Source organism: Neocloeon triangulifer, unplaced genomic scaffold (genome assembly GCF_031216515.1).
Source record: "Neocloeon triangulifer isolate White Clay Creek 2 clone unplaced genomic scaffold, ASM3121651v1 ptg000014l, whole genome shotgun sequence".
Lineage (NCBI taxonomy): Eukaryota > Metazoa > Arthropoda > Insecta > Ephemeroptera > Baetidae > Neocloeon > Neocloeon triangulifer.
In genome coordinates, this window is record NW_026775556.1 from 18,458,992 (window position 1) to 18,473,118 (window position 14,127).

Here is a 14,127-nt window from a genome sequence, read left to right on the forward strand (position 1 = left end):
AGCGCAGGGTTCTTTCTCCCTGCGGTTCTCCCTCCCACCACCTCCCTTCACCGTTTGAAATTTTGTGTTTGTGGACCTCCAATTATTTTTCATTACCAAAAGCCCAATTAAAATTTATACAATATTAACTAAATAATAATATTTTAAAAAACTAGTTTGTAAAAAAATTAAATTTATTTATTAAATATTGTTTTTGTTATAATAACAAAGAAATTTTATATTTTTATAATTATTTTTAAATGTTAACTTAAATTACTTAGATTTGTCACATAAAAACAAAATAAAGGAATAAGCAAAAATGTAAACTTTTAATGTTTTTTAAAAGTAGCTCAACTAAATCTCACTAAATTCTCTCAAAAAGATATAAAAATTCTAGAAGGTTTTGGCAGTTTAATGAAATTGTGTTATTCAAAAAGAAAATAGATTAAATTCATTATAATGCAGTTAGAAATCTGATGAACTAATATTCTACCCATATAATAATTATACCCCCCCCCTCCCCGAAATAACCAAAATGAGTGATGATTTTTATTTTAAATTTGAGTTATGTCAAAATATTTAAAGTTAAAAGTTACCTGCAGCGTAGAGCGTACACATTATGTCACCATCACTATCAACCATCACCAATGAAATATGTCAGGTGTTTCAAAATTGGGCTAGAAAAGTTGTTTTCAAATATTGTTTTTTTTTATCTTCAATCAAAGAAATTAAAAAAATTCATAAACATTTTGAAAATAAATTGGAATCTATTTTCTGACATCAGGGACATGATTTTTCAAAATCGCAATGTTTATTATTCATTATAATTATCAACTTGTGACCTTTTTAGAGTTTTCATTCTTCAAACTCGGCGATGGAAGATTCAGCTCACAGTCCTCACACCTCACATACCCGTCACTTTAGTAAACAAAAAATTATTTGTGACCTAACTGCCGTGGCTTAAATGTGCAGAGGGTTCAAAATGAAATTAGATCCACTTTAATGTGCGCCTCAAGTAGAACACACACGCTTTGCTGCATTCTGCCCGCCTGCCGTTCGTCGCTTCGTCCTCGTCTCCCTCGTTTTTTGTCAAAAAAATATAATATATTTAAAAAAAAAATTTGAATGAGAGACGTGCGCTCAATTTTCCCCAGCAGGCAGCAGCTATAGGTGTCAAATTTCTTCAGCGGATAATTCACCGATGCTGAAAATTTATAGCTTGGAGGCGGTGTGTGTTTTAAATATTATTTTGCATTGGGTGTTCTTTAAAATTAAGTCACGCAAACCGCAAGATATTTCTCTTTTGCGGCGACGTTTAAAGCTTGATCGGTTAAGAGATAATTTGCATTTTACTTCTCAAATATATTCTTGAGGAATTACTTTTGACTGGGGTTTTTTTAAGAGGAAAAATTGTTAGTAAACAAAAAGTAGAATTATTTTTTAACAATAACTAATAACGCACACTATATGTATTCTTTTAAATTGACATTAAAATTAGAAAAAATAATAATCATAATTTAATTTTTGAATAAAAAATAAATAAACTGAAAAATTGGATGAAATAAAAAATTGGGTAAATTATTTAATGTAAATACAATGCTTTTTCAAACACAACACTACTTACTATTGTTTAATCTAATAGTTTTAGAAGAGCAAGTTAAAAAAAATTTTTGTCTCAAGCTACGCCTGTTTTTGAATTTCATTAAGAGCATATTGACCTGACACATTGTGCACAATGGCTTATCAGATTAACTTTTTTTGTTAATTTTTTTCCAGGCGGCTTAAGTGCACAATAACCAACCTAGGGTTTTTTTGTGCAAACAGGTTCGCATAATTCGCGTTCAAGCGCCTCTGCTCATGTGACTGAAAGCTAAAAAAAAACGCTGCATGTGAGGTCATAAACCGCGCACAAAGTTATGATAATATGCAAATTACACGCTGAAGTGCGTTTGAAGCGAAGAGTTACTCCCACAAAATGAGATAATTTTGTCTAATTCAAAATAAAAAAAAAAAAAATTTAAGCATAACAAGTGCTGAAATTTGTTTTAAATTTATTATTCTTCTTTTTACCTTTTTCTTCTTCTTTGTCTTTATAAAATAGATTTTTATACTCTTAAAAAAAATGGAAAGGATTTTGATTATCTAAAACCGTTTTTTAATTTTCTTCTTCTATAATTTCAGTTTTTTTTATTACTTAAGAAAGTTGAGAATCTGAATAAATATAATTTCCTTTAATTAAATTTAAATTACTGCTTTTTTTTATTTAAAATGTGTTAAAAAGCTTTGAACTTTTAGCAGATGTGCCTGTAATTCAGCATCATTTTTTAAACGAATCACAAAACCGCGCAGGGTGCTTCATTGTAAATTCAGGTACTCTTCTCTCTGGAGCATCTGCCCATCCAGGGATTTGAAGGGGAGCAGCTGCTCTTTCTCTCCAGCCGCCTTTCGTTGGGCCAGCTGCGGGGGATGAGAGAGAAGATGCGATAACAACGAAGCCGCAGCCGCACTCTCAATCCAAACGTGCGCGCGAGGCTTTTTGGGCAGTTACAATATTTAGCAAGGAGAAAAAAAAAGACAAAAAAAGCTGTTGCTCATCTTTCTCTCGCGAGCAGCAGGCGCGTGGCTCATCTTTTGCAGGCCGCTGCTCTGCTGCCGTCGCGAACCTGATCGCGCCTCAGGTGGTCCACACCATTCACCTGTGATCCACTTCTGACTCCCAAATTCATCAAACGATAAAAAAATGATATTCTTCTGTCGCCTTTTACCTTCACTTTATGGATTTTTTTTTGTATTAATATTTTAAATGACGTAATTTTCTAAATGGAGAACGCAATTTTTGTCCAGAAAAAAGATGTGCACTGATTTTTACAAGCTCAAATTTTGGAAATCTCAATTTTTTAATGAAACATTATTCCTTCTTTTTGAGGTTGCTCCTGCTTCCCATTCTTCCCATAGATACTAATGTTGATTATTAAATTAATCACTAAAATATTATAAAGTTAAATGACATGCACAGATTTATTGTCAGAAGTAATTATTACACAAAATAAAGAGTAGGAACAGCTTCTTTTACCAGTCTTATAATAATTTTAAGTTTCCTGAATAATATATACAAAATACAAAATATAAAAGTTACACACGTCAAGCCATAACTGTAAGTATGCAACAGGCTTCTCTTGGGAGCTCGGCGGGCTTGCCCGAATTCGAGACATTCCTGATTAGTACCGGACGAGTTCGTGTGGCGTCGCTCGTGCTAATTTTGCTGCTTTTGATTCAGCTGAGTTGGGCTTGGGCCGGTCGCGCTCAACATGCTGATCAATTATGCGTTTTTTGTGATTTTTTCAATAACAGCCCCATTACTGACGAGCGGGGACGAAATTTTGGGCTGCGGCGGATTCATCAAGAGCCACATTCCCATCGAGTACTCGCGCGTCGAAGTCGGATTGTGAGTTGGAAAAATTCACACACGTCGCGGCATCGCGTGTGCACCATTATGGCTTTGCTGCTACTTATTCAATTTATGCATTTAATCGGCATTATTTTTAGCATCTTAATTCGAGTCAAATTTCATCGTTTTATTAACGTTCGCTTTGGCGCAGGTACACGAGGCAGGGAAGCAAGAAGGACGTGACCGACTGCGCCCCCAACAATGGTTATTATTTCCTTCCGGTCGATGACCACGGAGAGTACATCCTCAGGGTACTTTAATTGAGTCATGCATTTTAATACGGACACATTAATAATTGAAATTATTTCAAAGGTGTCTGCTCCGGCCGGCTGGAAATTCGAGCCTAGTGAAGTGGCCGTCAATGTTGACGGACAGAACGACCCGTGCAGTTTGGGCAAAGACGTGAATTTTGTCTTTGTTGGATTTGCTGTGACTGGGAAGGTCAATATTTAAGATTTCTCTTAGTCAGAACAAAATAACTGATATTTTATCTGATTCATTTAATATTCTGGCCCCTTGGTTATGAAAATGCTAAGGGACCGGAATTGAATTCTAATTTATTTTATATTACATACTTTGGCAAAAATAGACCCTTTTATTTGTATATCCTGTGAAAACTTCATGTAAATCTATGTCACCCTGACGAACTATTCAACTATATAAATGGGCACCTGCAAAATAATATTTTTTCCCTTTCAGTTCTGTCAATTTTCCTACCATGATTCGAATCAAACCTTTTTTCACTTTTTTTAAACAAATTTGGCAGTTGTGAATTGTTATATAATATTTTAGTTCAAAACTAAAAAATTGGTTTATCGTTCCAGGTCGTAAGTGCTGGTAGTGATGAAGGCCCAGAAGGAGTCACAGTTGCCCTCCATGCCAAAGGAGCCATTGAACCTTTGATAAAGGTCAAGACCAACCAGGGCGGCACCTTCTCCTTTCCGAGAGTAGCCCCCGGCCAGTACGAGTTGCTGGCTTCGAGACAAGGATGGAAAATGTCCAAGGAAAAGGCGAGCCTCTCCGTCACTGCCGACAACTACAAAATCGACGGCACCCTCACCGTCGGAGGGTAAATTCATAAATAAAAACCATCTAAATTTGTTCATGAATCTTATAATTAGATATCCTGTGTCTGGAAAAGTAACAAGTGACAAGGAACCAATTGGAGGTGTCAGTTTTGTTCTGCATGGGGAAAGTTCGATGAAGACGAAGCCCCCTGGTTGTCTCGAGTCTCCGACCGGTCTGTGCAGAGTGGAGTCTGGACCGAATGGGGAGTTTTCCTTCCCTGTTCTCCAACCTGGCGCCTACAGACTTGTCCCTCACTATGCAGCCAGCAAAGAGGGAATTGCTTTCGACGTCAGACCAAAAGAGCTCAAGTTCACAGTCAAACACGACAGCCTCACTCTGACGCCAGAATTTCAAGTGAGTTTCAATTTTTGCACAATGTTTCCAGAATTAAATTTTTGTTACAGGTCAAAGGTTTCACTGTGACTGGAAAAGTGAAGTTCGCCAAGAAGGGCGCTGGAGTTCCCGATGCCAAAATTTATCTCAACGGCCAACAGAGAGCTCTTGCGGGTCAGGATGGAAACTTCAGACTTGAAAACATGCAGGCTGGAAACTACAGACTGAGTGCAGTTGCTGGTATTTAATTTTATTTAAATTTTTTAACAGTGTCGCTTACATAATTATTAAATTGCAGATAAATTGGAATTCCCTGTGATCAACGTGAGGATTTCGCCGAGCTCTCCCATTCTTCCGGATCTGCTTCCATCGGCCTTTGCAGTTTGTGGAATTGTCCATCAGCAGGAGGCCCACCTTCCTCTAGGTGTTGCCTCTGGACCAAGAACTGTCCAAGCCGTCTCTCTTCCTGATAAGGTCCGAGTGCTCAACACGCAAACTGAAGCTGACTCTGGAATCTACTGCATCATGCTTTCTCCCGGGGAGTACATCATGTCCGTCCTGGTCACTGACAACGAAGTCAAGAAAGGGCTCAAGTAATTTAAAAATTTATATTTTTTTCTCCAATCTATTTTATTATTATTATTATTGTAATTGTAGATTTTCACCCTCGACTCGCACCGTCAACGTGGTGGACAAGTCAATCAGTGTGATCGATTTCTCCCCTCTCCGCGCTACCCTGTCAGGCCGAATCAAGTGCATTGGCAAATGTGCGGACACCATCACTCTGATCCTCGTCTCATTTGACGATGAAATTCCGCCTGCCAAGCAAACCATCAATGAGGCGACGACCTACACCTTCAAGGACGTCCTACCCGGACAGTACGATCTACACATCAAATCCGAGCAGGGCAGTCTCTGCTGGAGGGACAGTGTCCAGAAGGTCACTGTCTCAACAGCCACAACAACAGTTCCTGAATTCATTCAGACAGGGTACACAATGGTCGTCAAGTCCAGTCACGATACTGCCGTTGACTACTTCAACTTAGATAATGTCAAGTAAGTCTATATCCATTTGTTGTTATTTATGTTTTCTGATGATTAAATATTATTTGTAGATGTTTTTGTTGTGAATTATGTTTTATTAATTTTGTAAATGTAGCTGTGGCGTACACAAACAAGAGGGATGTGATGTTGTCTTCGTTTGATTATTTTATTTATTTTGGCATGTTGGCTGTAGGAACTTCCATTGTGGTATGGTGCATTCAAAACTCGTGCCTCACTGGGAGTTCTCAAAGCCCGCGTGTTTTTATTTTCTTGAGTGTATTTTATTAATTTTATTGATTATATTTAGTTTTTCAAACTAAATCTTTTAATATAGTTGTATGAAGCTTTTCTTTATAAATTGAAATTTTATTTTGAATCCAATGAATTTGTGTTATTTGCAAACTGTGATGTTCTTCGGCTACATCAAATGTCAAAAGAACTTATTGCAGCTCAATTTTATTATATCTATTTTCTTTAAATTATATTGGTGATTCAATAGACTTTGCTTTCCTGGTTTACAAGATATCCTGGGATACATCTAAAGAAGTAAAATTTATCCCGCTGTTGGCGATGTCCCACCTCCAACTTTTTTTTTCTCCAACCCTTTTGGGATAAATTTTTCTTTCTTGATTCTAGGATATCTTTTATACAGGGAGAGCTATTGAATCTCCCCCATTATATACTATTGTTTAGTTTTAAGTACCCAAACTACCTGAATAATTGAAATATAAAGAATACAGAACTTTAAACTTAACTTTAACTGATTGTAAACTTAAATAAACAAAAGTGTAACAAAAAAATTTGTAAAATATATTCCTGAAATGATTATTTAAAATTATATGCACTTCAAATAATCATAAACTCATAGTAGAAATTTAAGATATTATTAATTATAGCGTTCTAAATAACTTTTCCTCTACTAAAATCAAATTTCAAATTTGTAGGATCGCTTCTCTTCAAATGCACCGCGGTTCCAATGAGTTTTGTGTTCCTGGTCCCGGCCCTTACATGATCGTCCCTGTCAGCTGCCATGAATTCCCAGCGCCCTGGTTCTCCTGGGAACTTGCCACTGGCCCTGTCGTCCTCGAAGCTATCAAACACAAGTTCGGAGGAGTCATCTACAGTTCTGAGCAGCAGGACGATGTCATCGTCAACGTCGCCCGAGAGGACGGAACCAAAGTTGCTCTGGGACCGTTGAAAGGAACTCGAGGGCAAAATGGCTTCGAGTACAGATTTGAGGTTCTGGCCAAGCCTAGAGAAGAACTGAAAATCGAGCCGAGCGCAGACAAACTCATTTTTGCTCCGGCGTCCAAGGTGGTCAGCACTGGAGAGGACTGTTTGGCCGACGCGGTAGTTTTCAGAGGAGAAAAGGGATTTTTTGTCGAAGGAAGCGTCAACCCACCTTTGGAAGGAGTCGAGGTCAAGGTTTCTCAGGGCGGAGAGCAAATTGCTGTTATGATCACTGACAAATTAGGTAATTTTATATTATTTTAATAATAATTGACTAAAAAAATTAAAACTCATTAAAAGGTCAGTACAAAATTGGTCCCCTTCCAACTCCAAGTCCAGGAAATGAATACGAAATTGTGGCTGAGCGGGAAGGATATCAAATGTCAAAAATCAAGAATGGCGTTTTTGAGGCGCGGAAACTTGCCGAAGTGGTTGTCACTGTGACCGACTCATCCGATGGATCGCCCCTTGCTGGTGTCCTCCTCTCTCTGTCAGGAGGCGATTACAGGAAGAACAGCCAAGCTGGAGCAGATGGAGTTCTTACCTTTTACTCCTTGTGGCCAGGAGAATACTTTTTGAGGCCCAAGCTGAAGGAGTACAAGTTTGAGCCGCAGTCAAAGATCATCAATGTTGCCGAGGGTGCTACTGTCCAGGTCAAAGTCAGGTGCGAATTTTTCAATTTAAGAGAGGAAGAAAACAAGTAAATTTGTTGTTAATTTTATTGGATTCTATTTTTCTATTTAATTCATTTAAGTAAAGTTAAAAGTAATGACTTCAATTGATATAATGCTTTTTAAATTAATCATTGCTTTTAACTTGTATTAAATTAATGTTTCCTAATAGATCCCAATTTTAGGATTAAAAGAATCCATAAATTTTTTTAGTTTAATTTTTATCTAATTTTCTTGCAGTGGAAAGAGGGTCGCATTCAGTTGTTTTGGTGCTGTGACTTCCTTGAGCAAAGAAGCGGAGCCTGGTGTCATTCTGGAAGCAATTGGCATTGGCGATTCCTGCAAAAACCAACAGGAAGAAGCAATTTCTGAAGTCTCTGGACAATTCAGAATTAGAGGTCTTTTGCCAAAGGTAAATTTGAAGAATTCCAATTAATTTTACACATTTGATTCAATTTTTTTTTTATATTAGTGTGAATACTCGCTGAGACTGAAGCAGGGTGTTGAAGCCAATCAGCACATTTCCCGCATCTCTCCCTCAAGCTTGAAAGTCCGAGTCGAGCAATCGGACGTTTCCGACGTGAGGATCATCGCCTGGAGGCCTCCACCAAACTGTGATGTGGCCGTCCATGTGGTCAATTGTCCCACTGGAGTGAATTTGCGCGTCCGCCTGTATAGGGAGTCTGAGCCCGACGGTCACATTTTTGAAAAGAAACTGGAACCATCCACTGTGCCGCAACATTACTTCATTCTGCCAGTATTGCCCAATGATGGAAAGGCATACTTTGTTCAGGTACCAACACACTTAGGTTAATTGAGTTGTGGGGCTCATTTTTGTTGCTTGTTCTCAGCTCGACCCTATTGGCAATCAACAGAAGAGAGTTGAAAGTCTGACCTCACATTTCTCAGCTAATTCTTCATTCAGGTAAAATTAATTGATTATTACCTAATTTGAAAATGTAAAAAGTTGCCTAAATTTTCAATTAGGTTTTATTGAGAGTTAATTTTTATTAATATTTGGAATAACTTCAATTACTTTATTTTTAATTACATAACTTTTTAATTCAAATTAAATTTTATATCTGAATTTGATTTTAGATATGTTCGACTTGAGTTGGGAGCCCCGTTGATTGGCCCTTCCCGAGGTGACTCTCGGGATGAAGAAAAGAGCACCAAGGGCTCGATCATCTTCTTCACCCTGGCGGCTGTCCTGGCGATGGCCTACTTCAACCAAGACCACGTTCTGCCTGTGTTTGCTCAGATCGGAGGGTTTGTTCGACAAGTGATCGCCTCTGCACCCACCGGAGCCCCCTCGGCAAATCCTGCACCCATTCCGCTTGACGATGACCTGATGGTTGAGCCTGTGTCCAAAAAGAAAGCCAAGCTGCGCAAAGCCTAGTCTTCAATTATTGAACTTTCCAGTTGTAAGTGATGAGAGGAGAATGACCTTCTGATTTTGCATGTAAATAGAGTAATTGACGATAGTTTGAGATGGAACGAAAGATTAAGTGCCACCATTATTTGTTACAATATTTCCTTTTGTTGTTGATGGTTTCTGTTTTCTTTGTGTATTAAAAGGAAGAAGTTTGAGGTGAAATGTGATTTGCTAAATAAAATATTGTGTATTTACCTCATAAAAAATATTTTTGTTATTACTTCACAATTCAATATAAGTAGCAAATCTAGACGTAATATCCCGCTGCCTCTGGGTTTGAATTAGTAAATCACACACCTTGGCATAAATCAAAGTCAACCATTCCTTAGCGCCCTGGTGATAATTTCATCTTCCAAAGCATACAAGAAGTCCACACATGATGTTCCTCACATCCGCAAATATGTAACGGGATCTCTACCCATTTTCAGCTTCTTTTGCCCTCTGCGACACTTTGGTGATAAGAAAAAGTTGGATCATTTTATGAAAGCCTATTCGTTTAATTTCGATTTCTATGCAAGCTGAATATGGACTAAAAAGTAAAACTGTTTTGTCGTTTCCTCAGTTAATGAGCATATCAAAGTGTGTATTTTCTCTTTATGCATATAATGCAGACATTAAGTGGTTGAGTTATTTTTACTCGGAGACTGCTCATCAAAGCGTTGAAGTGGAAAATTATAGAAAGTGATACAATTTATTATTCTCATCGCAAATAATTTCACATCTTCTTACGTTTTTCATATATCTTCAAATTAAAAAATAATGCTAACATTAATGTTGATAAAGTGGACTTTTTGCAGTCGTCAAAAGTGAAGTTCATTAAAATACCACAAAATTATAAAAATAGCTTCTGAAAAGTGAATTGCAATTTTTAATTCATACATGTTCAAACTTACTTAGTAAAAATATCTGTTAAAATTTTATCTGTTTTGAACTAATATTTTTTCTCAAATCTAAATGATTTTATGAGCGCCGCTTTGGCTACTTATCTGGATCACTCCATGGCTCGTCAAACAAACAGAGCAATGTAGGCTAGTAGGCAATTTGTGTCTGCAATGGAAGGGGCTTTTCGCATCTTCGACGCACCCACGCACATATATAATGCACCCAGGGTGCTCATTTTTTTCATTTGCATTTCGTGAAGGTTGCGAGAAGATAAAGCACTACTGCCAGTTTTCTATTTACATATATCTTAAAGACTGACAAAATGTTCAAAATTTCGCCAAAATTACTTATAGTGCTTGTGATTTGTGTTTTCGAAGTCACACACGCAGCATACGCCTCAACAGCCCCAATGGAACATAGGTCCCTGGAAATTCCACGAAGGCGTCCATGTAAGATTTTCCAATTTTCGCTTTTTATAATTTCTACTATTTATATTTTTCCTTTCTTTAAATCAAAATACACTATACAGTATAAAATGTGGAATTTAGATTTTTTTCATTCTCATGAAATATAGTTGGAATACTTGGAATTGGAAATGCGCTGGGCTGGTTGCTTGCAATCAAGGCGAAAATCGTGCTAGTGGTGATTGCAGTCGCAGCGGCAATGGCTTATAGTGCCAAATTTTGGGGCCCTGGATACTGGGGTTGTTCGACTTCGTACTCAAGTGCAGGTGAGCCCTGGGTGGAGGAATATCCCGGACCGGGAGGTCCTGGAAAGACTCTCGAAGAACGGTCCGACAATGGAATTGAAGTTGAATCTCTCACGTCAAGAGTTATGAGAGGGTACCTATTAATTTAATTAATTTAATAATGTTAAATTATGGTTGGTTAATTAAATTTGTCTTTATATTTATTTTAAGATATTTAAATATTTTGTTTTATTTATTTCTTTTTTTCCAAATCTTACAGTGTTTTTTTTTTTAATTTTTATATGATAAAGATTGCAATTTAACATTTTAAATGTTATATTTTTATGATTTGAAATTACAAATTATTATTTCGTCATGTTTATGATGTACCTATTTATGTGCAAATAGTATCGTTTGCATAAGATAAATTTCTATGAATTCTCGCCCCAATCAATAAGACAATTCATGCGAAAAATCAAAATAAATTGGATTAAATATATTTCCTCTATCCATGCCCTCGTAATGAGAGTTGAATAATAATTATTGACAATATAATATAATAATTTAGGAAAACTTACACCAATTTTTGCACTCGACTTCTAGAATTGAACTGGCTAACTTTGGCTACAAGGCGATCACTGAAAGCGGCGATGAGACCGCGTGCAGAGCTCGTTTGGCTTGCGAGGCGCGACAAATTGCCAAGGAAAGTCCACCTCTGGCGAAAATGATCAAAGTTTTTGGGTAAATTAAATTTTAATTAAGTATTAAATTTCAAACTAATATTTGATGTTACTTTAGTTCAACGCTGAGGTCTTACGAATCTGGAGAGACGAATGATTGCGAGCAAATTGGATGCTCTTCAATCAGGGTTAAGAACTCTGAAAGTGATAAAAATAATCCTGCGAACTCAACCCGTTTAACACTAGATGAGCGACCAAGGAAGGAACTTGGCAATTTCTATAAATGATGAAAATTTGTTCTTTATGCTATATCAAATATTAATTATTTTTGTCTCTTGAAACACTAGTGTTCATTCTTATTTATTTATTTCACAATTTCATTTTGTCACATTTTATTTTTAGTAATTCAAGGAAAATTGTCAGAAGCAATAAAGAGACTTTTTCTTATCTATAGCAACACGAAACTTGCATTTATATATTTCACCCAACCTATCCCTGTCTCTATAGCACTTGCACCCCCTATTTTTCTTTCATTCCCTCCTTATACCTCTGCACACATTAAGCAGGTCAGTGACTTTTCGTAATTCCGCCTTGCCACACTGCAGCGGAGATTTCGAGGGATGCAACAGCACAAAGCGCTCCCAGGGGTAATTGTTATCTCTGAAAGGCGCATTCCAATACATTCGCGGCGCCGTACGACCTGTTGCCGGGGGATGATCTTGACATAAAAAGGGGCTGCTGGCTCACAGTGGCACGGCAGTTCACCTTCTGCAGCCACAAACACACCACCACTTCCTCCACGGTGCGTAAATATTTATTTTATTACCTCTTGTATTGTTCATTCTATAAAATTATTGAAATGTTTTTTATGCTTTTTAACTCAACATAACTTTGTTACTTTATATGATATATTTCAATTTATAATGAGTAAAAACTTTTTGGTAAAGTGGATTGACTGTGTAAATTTTTTTAAATTATTTAGATTAAAAAAACTTTTTTCAATTTGTATCTTCTGTTCATGCAAAATAAAAAATTCTGTTTTTTTGTCTGGAGTTAATTTAATTCAATTTTAAAATTTCCAATTTATTTTTATTAATGTTTTTGAAATGTTTATTCTAATTTTCTTAATTGTGAAAACAGATGTTGAGAACCTTGTTCGTGTTGATGGCGGTGGCTGCCCTGGCCATTGCGGCGCCGACCGAGGAGATGGACTTGAGCGAAGTGGCCGAGGTGGAGAACGTCGGCGCCGAGCGCGCGTCCAACACCTCGAGCGTGCTGACCCTGCCGGGCGTGGGCGACGTTTCGTTCAACACGTCCTCGCTGATGAACTTCCTCGTCTCAGGCGGCGCCATCGTGCTCGCCTTCGTCGGCCTCGCCTCCATCCTCACCGTCGTGCTGCCCCTGTTCGGCTTCAAGGTAGGCAACCCGTTATGACCGACACGTTGCAAGAATATTAAAATTGTGACACGATTTGGCCAGAAAATTACTGATACATGGTCTAATCAGTTATGCTACCTGCTGGGCACCTGCGGCAACGACCCCGCGGCCAACAGCTACATGGCCGGCAGCGCCCTGGCCAGCGGAATGGCCCAGGCCTACGACGCCTACCACACGTACCAGCCCTCCACGGCCGCCTACAACACCCAGCCTGCCGCCGCATCTCCAACGTACCAGAAGCGGTAAGTCCAAATTTAAATTTAAGAAAATAATTTAGAATTGATTTTATAATTGATTTTTTTGTCAGTCGCAACAATGAAATGCTATCTTATTATAGAGAAATTTAAAAGAAAATAATAAGATATTAAAAAAAAAAAAATGATTATCAGGAATATTAAATTAACCAGCTAAGGTAGCCCTGATATGGGTCTGTTTTAAATTTTAGGGGAATTTAGTTTTAAATGGGTCTTATTTTTTCTACAAAACTTTATTAATTTTTTATATAAAAAAATGTTATTTTTCTTTTTTAATAATTTCTTCATTAACAACATTTATTTTTTTAAATTTGATCTTTTATATTTATTTTTATACATATTTATAAATTTCATATTTATTTCCAATTTCAGTTCAATTGAGTACTTTGGACCCATCCTTAAGGCCCTGAACGCCGCCTACGCAAAATACGAGTCGATCATCCCGAAACCCACCCCGGTCAAGATGGAATAAATTTTGATATAAGAAGTCACGCTCTCTTTTAAAAGTCGGATCTAGATTGTAAATTATGGACCACCGCTGCTCACGCCCGTTGTCTTTCTCCGTCCAATGTGAACTACCAAAAATGGCCTGTTTATTGGTGCTCACTGTGTTTAAAATAGGATTAGATTGTAAATTTTTATTTTGAAAAGAAAAATGATAAATCGAAAAAAGCATTGTGTGATTGTGAATTCGTTTCGGACCTTTGATGGCAAGACTGAATTTTTGTCAGTACAACAATGTGACACTTCAAAATTGCGTGTTTGAGACTTTTTGTAATTTCTTCTGCGCTCTCGACAATTTGGATTATTATTGCGCTTGAAATTATTTATGAATAAAATTTGCAATTTAAATTAAATTGAGAGTTTGAATGGAACATACAAATCCTAATTTGCCTAATTAATTTATCTTCTATTTACGTTTGACTCAAATTATTAAGAAAATTGAAATAGTGAAAAAATTTGTTATTATTGCCATGT

General features: G+C 37.1%; 2 protein-coding genes across 2 annotated transcripts; both read left to right on the forward strand.

Moving 5' to 3' along the window:
- Positions 1–3,250: 3,250 nt before the first annotated feature.
- Positions 3,251–9,425, forward strand: LOC132200931 (BOS complex subunit NOMO3). Its single transcript, XM_059626726.1, has 14 exons — positions 3,251–3,424; positions 3,579–3,678; positions 3,740–3,868; positions 4,252–4,496; positions 4,549–4,849; positions 4,900–5,068; positions 5,127–5,421; positions 5,486–5,884; positions 6,817–7,346; positions 7,403–7,766; positions 8,014–8,185; positions 8,246–8,566; positions 8,625–8,698; positions 8,872–9,425. Exons 1-14 carry the CDS (start codon positions 3,288–3,290, stop codon positions 9,170–9,172), a joined length of 3,537 nt encoding a protein of 1,178 aa, XP_059482709.1. The 5' UTR covers positions 3,251–3,287; the 3' UTR covers positions 9,173–9,425.
- Positions 9,426–10,348: 923 nt separating this feature from the next.
- Positions 10,349–11,916, forward strand: LOC132199754 (uncharacterized). The gene is made up of 4 exons (XM_059624711.1): positions 10,349–10,539; positions 10,665–10,932; positions 11,382–11,519; positions 11,577–11,916. The coding sequence occupies exons 1-4, from the start codon at positions 10,413–10,415 to the stop codon at positions 11,743–11,745; spliced, it is 702 nt and encodes a 233-aa protein (XP_059480694.1). The 5' UTR covers positions 10,349–10,412; the 3' UTR covers positions 11,746–11,916.
- Positions 11,917–14,127: the final 2,211 nt, after the last annotated feature.

Coding starts and splice junctions, on each gene's coding strand:
- LOC132200931 (XM_059626726.1), top strand. CDS start 3,288: ATGCTGATCAATTATGCGTTTTTTGTGATTTTTTCAATAACAGCCCCA. Junction 4,497..4,548: donor GGCACCCTCACCGTCGGAGG/GTAAATTCATAA, acceptor TCTTATAATTAG/ATATCCTGTGTCTGGAAAAG. Junction 4,850..4,899: donor CTCTGACGCCAGAATTTCAA/GTGAGTTTCAAT, acceptor TTTTTGTTACAG/GTCAAAGGTTTCACTGTGAC.
- LOC132199754 (XM_059624711.1), top strand. CDS start 10,413: ATGTTCAAAATTTCGCCAAAATTACTTATAGTGCTTGTGATTTGTGTT. Junction 10,540..10,664: donor AATTCCACGAAGGCGTCCAT/GTAAGATTTTCC, acceptor CATGAAATATAG/TTGGAATACTTGGAATTGGA. Junction 10,933..11,381: donor ACGTCAAGAGTTATGAGAGG/GTACCTATTAAT, acceptor CTCGACTTCTAG/AATTGAACTGGCTAACTTTG.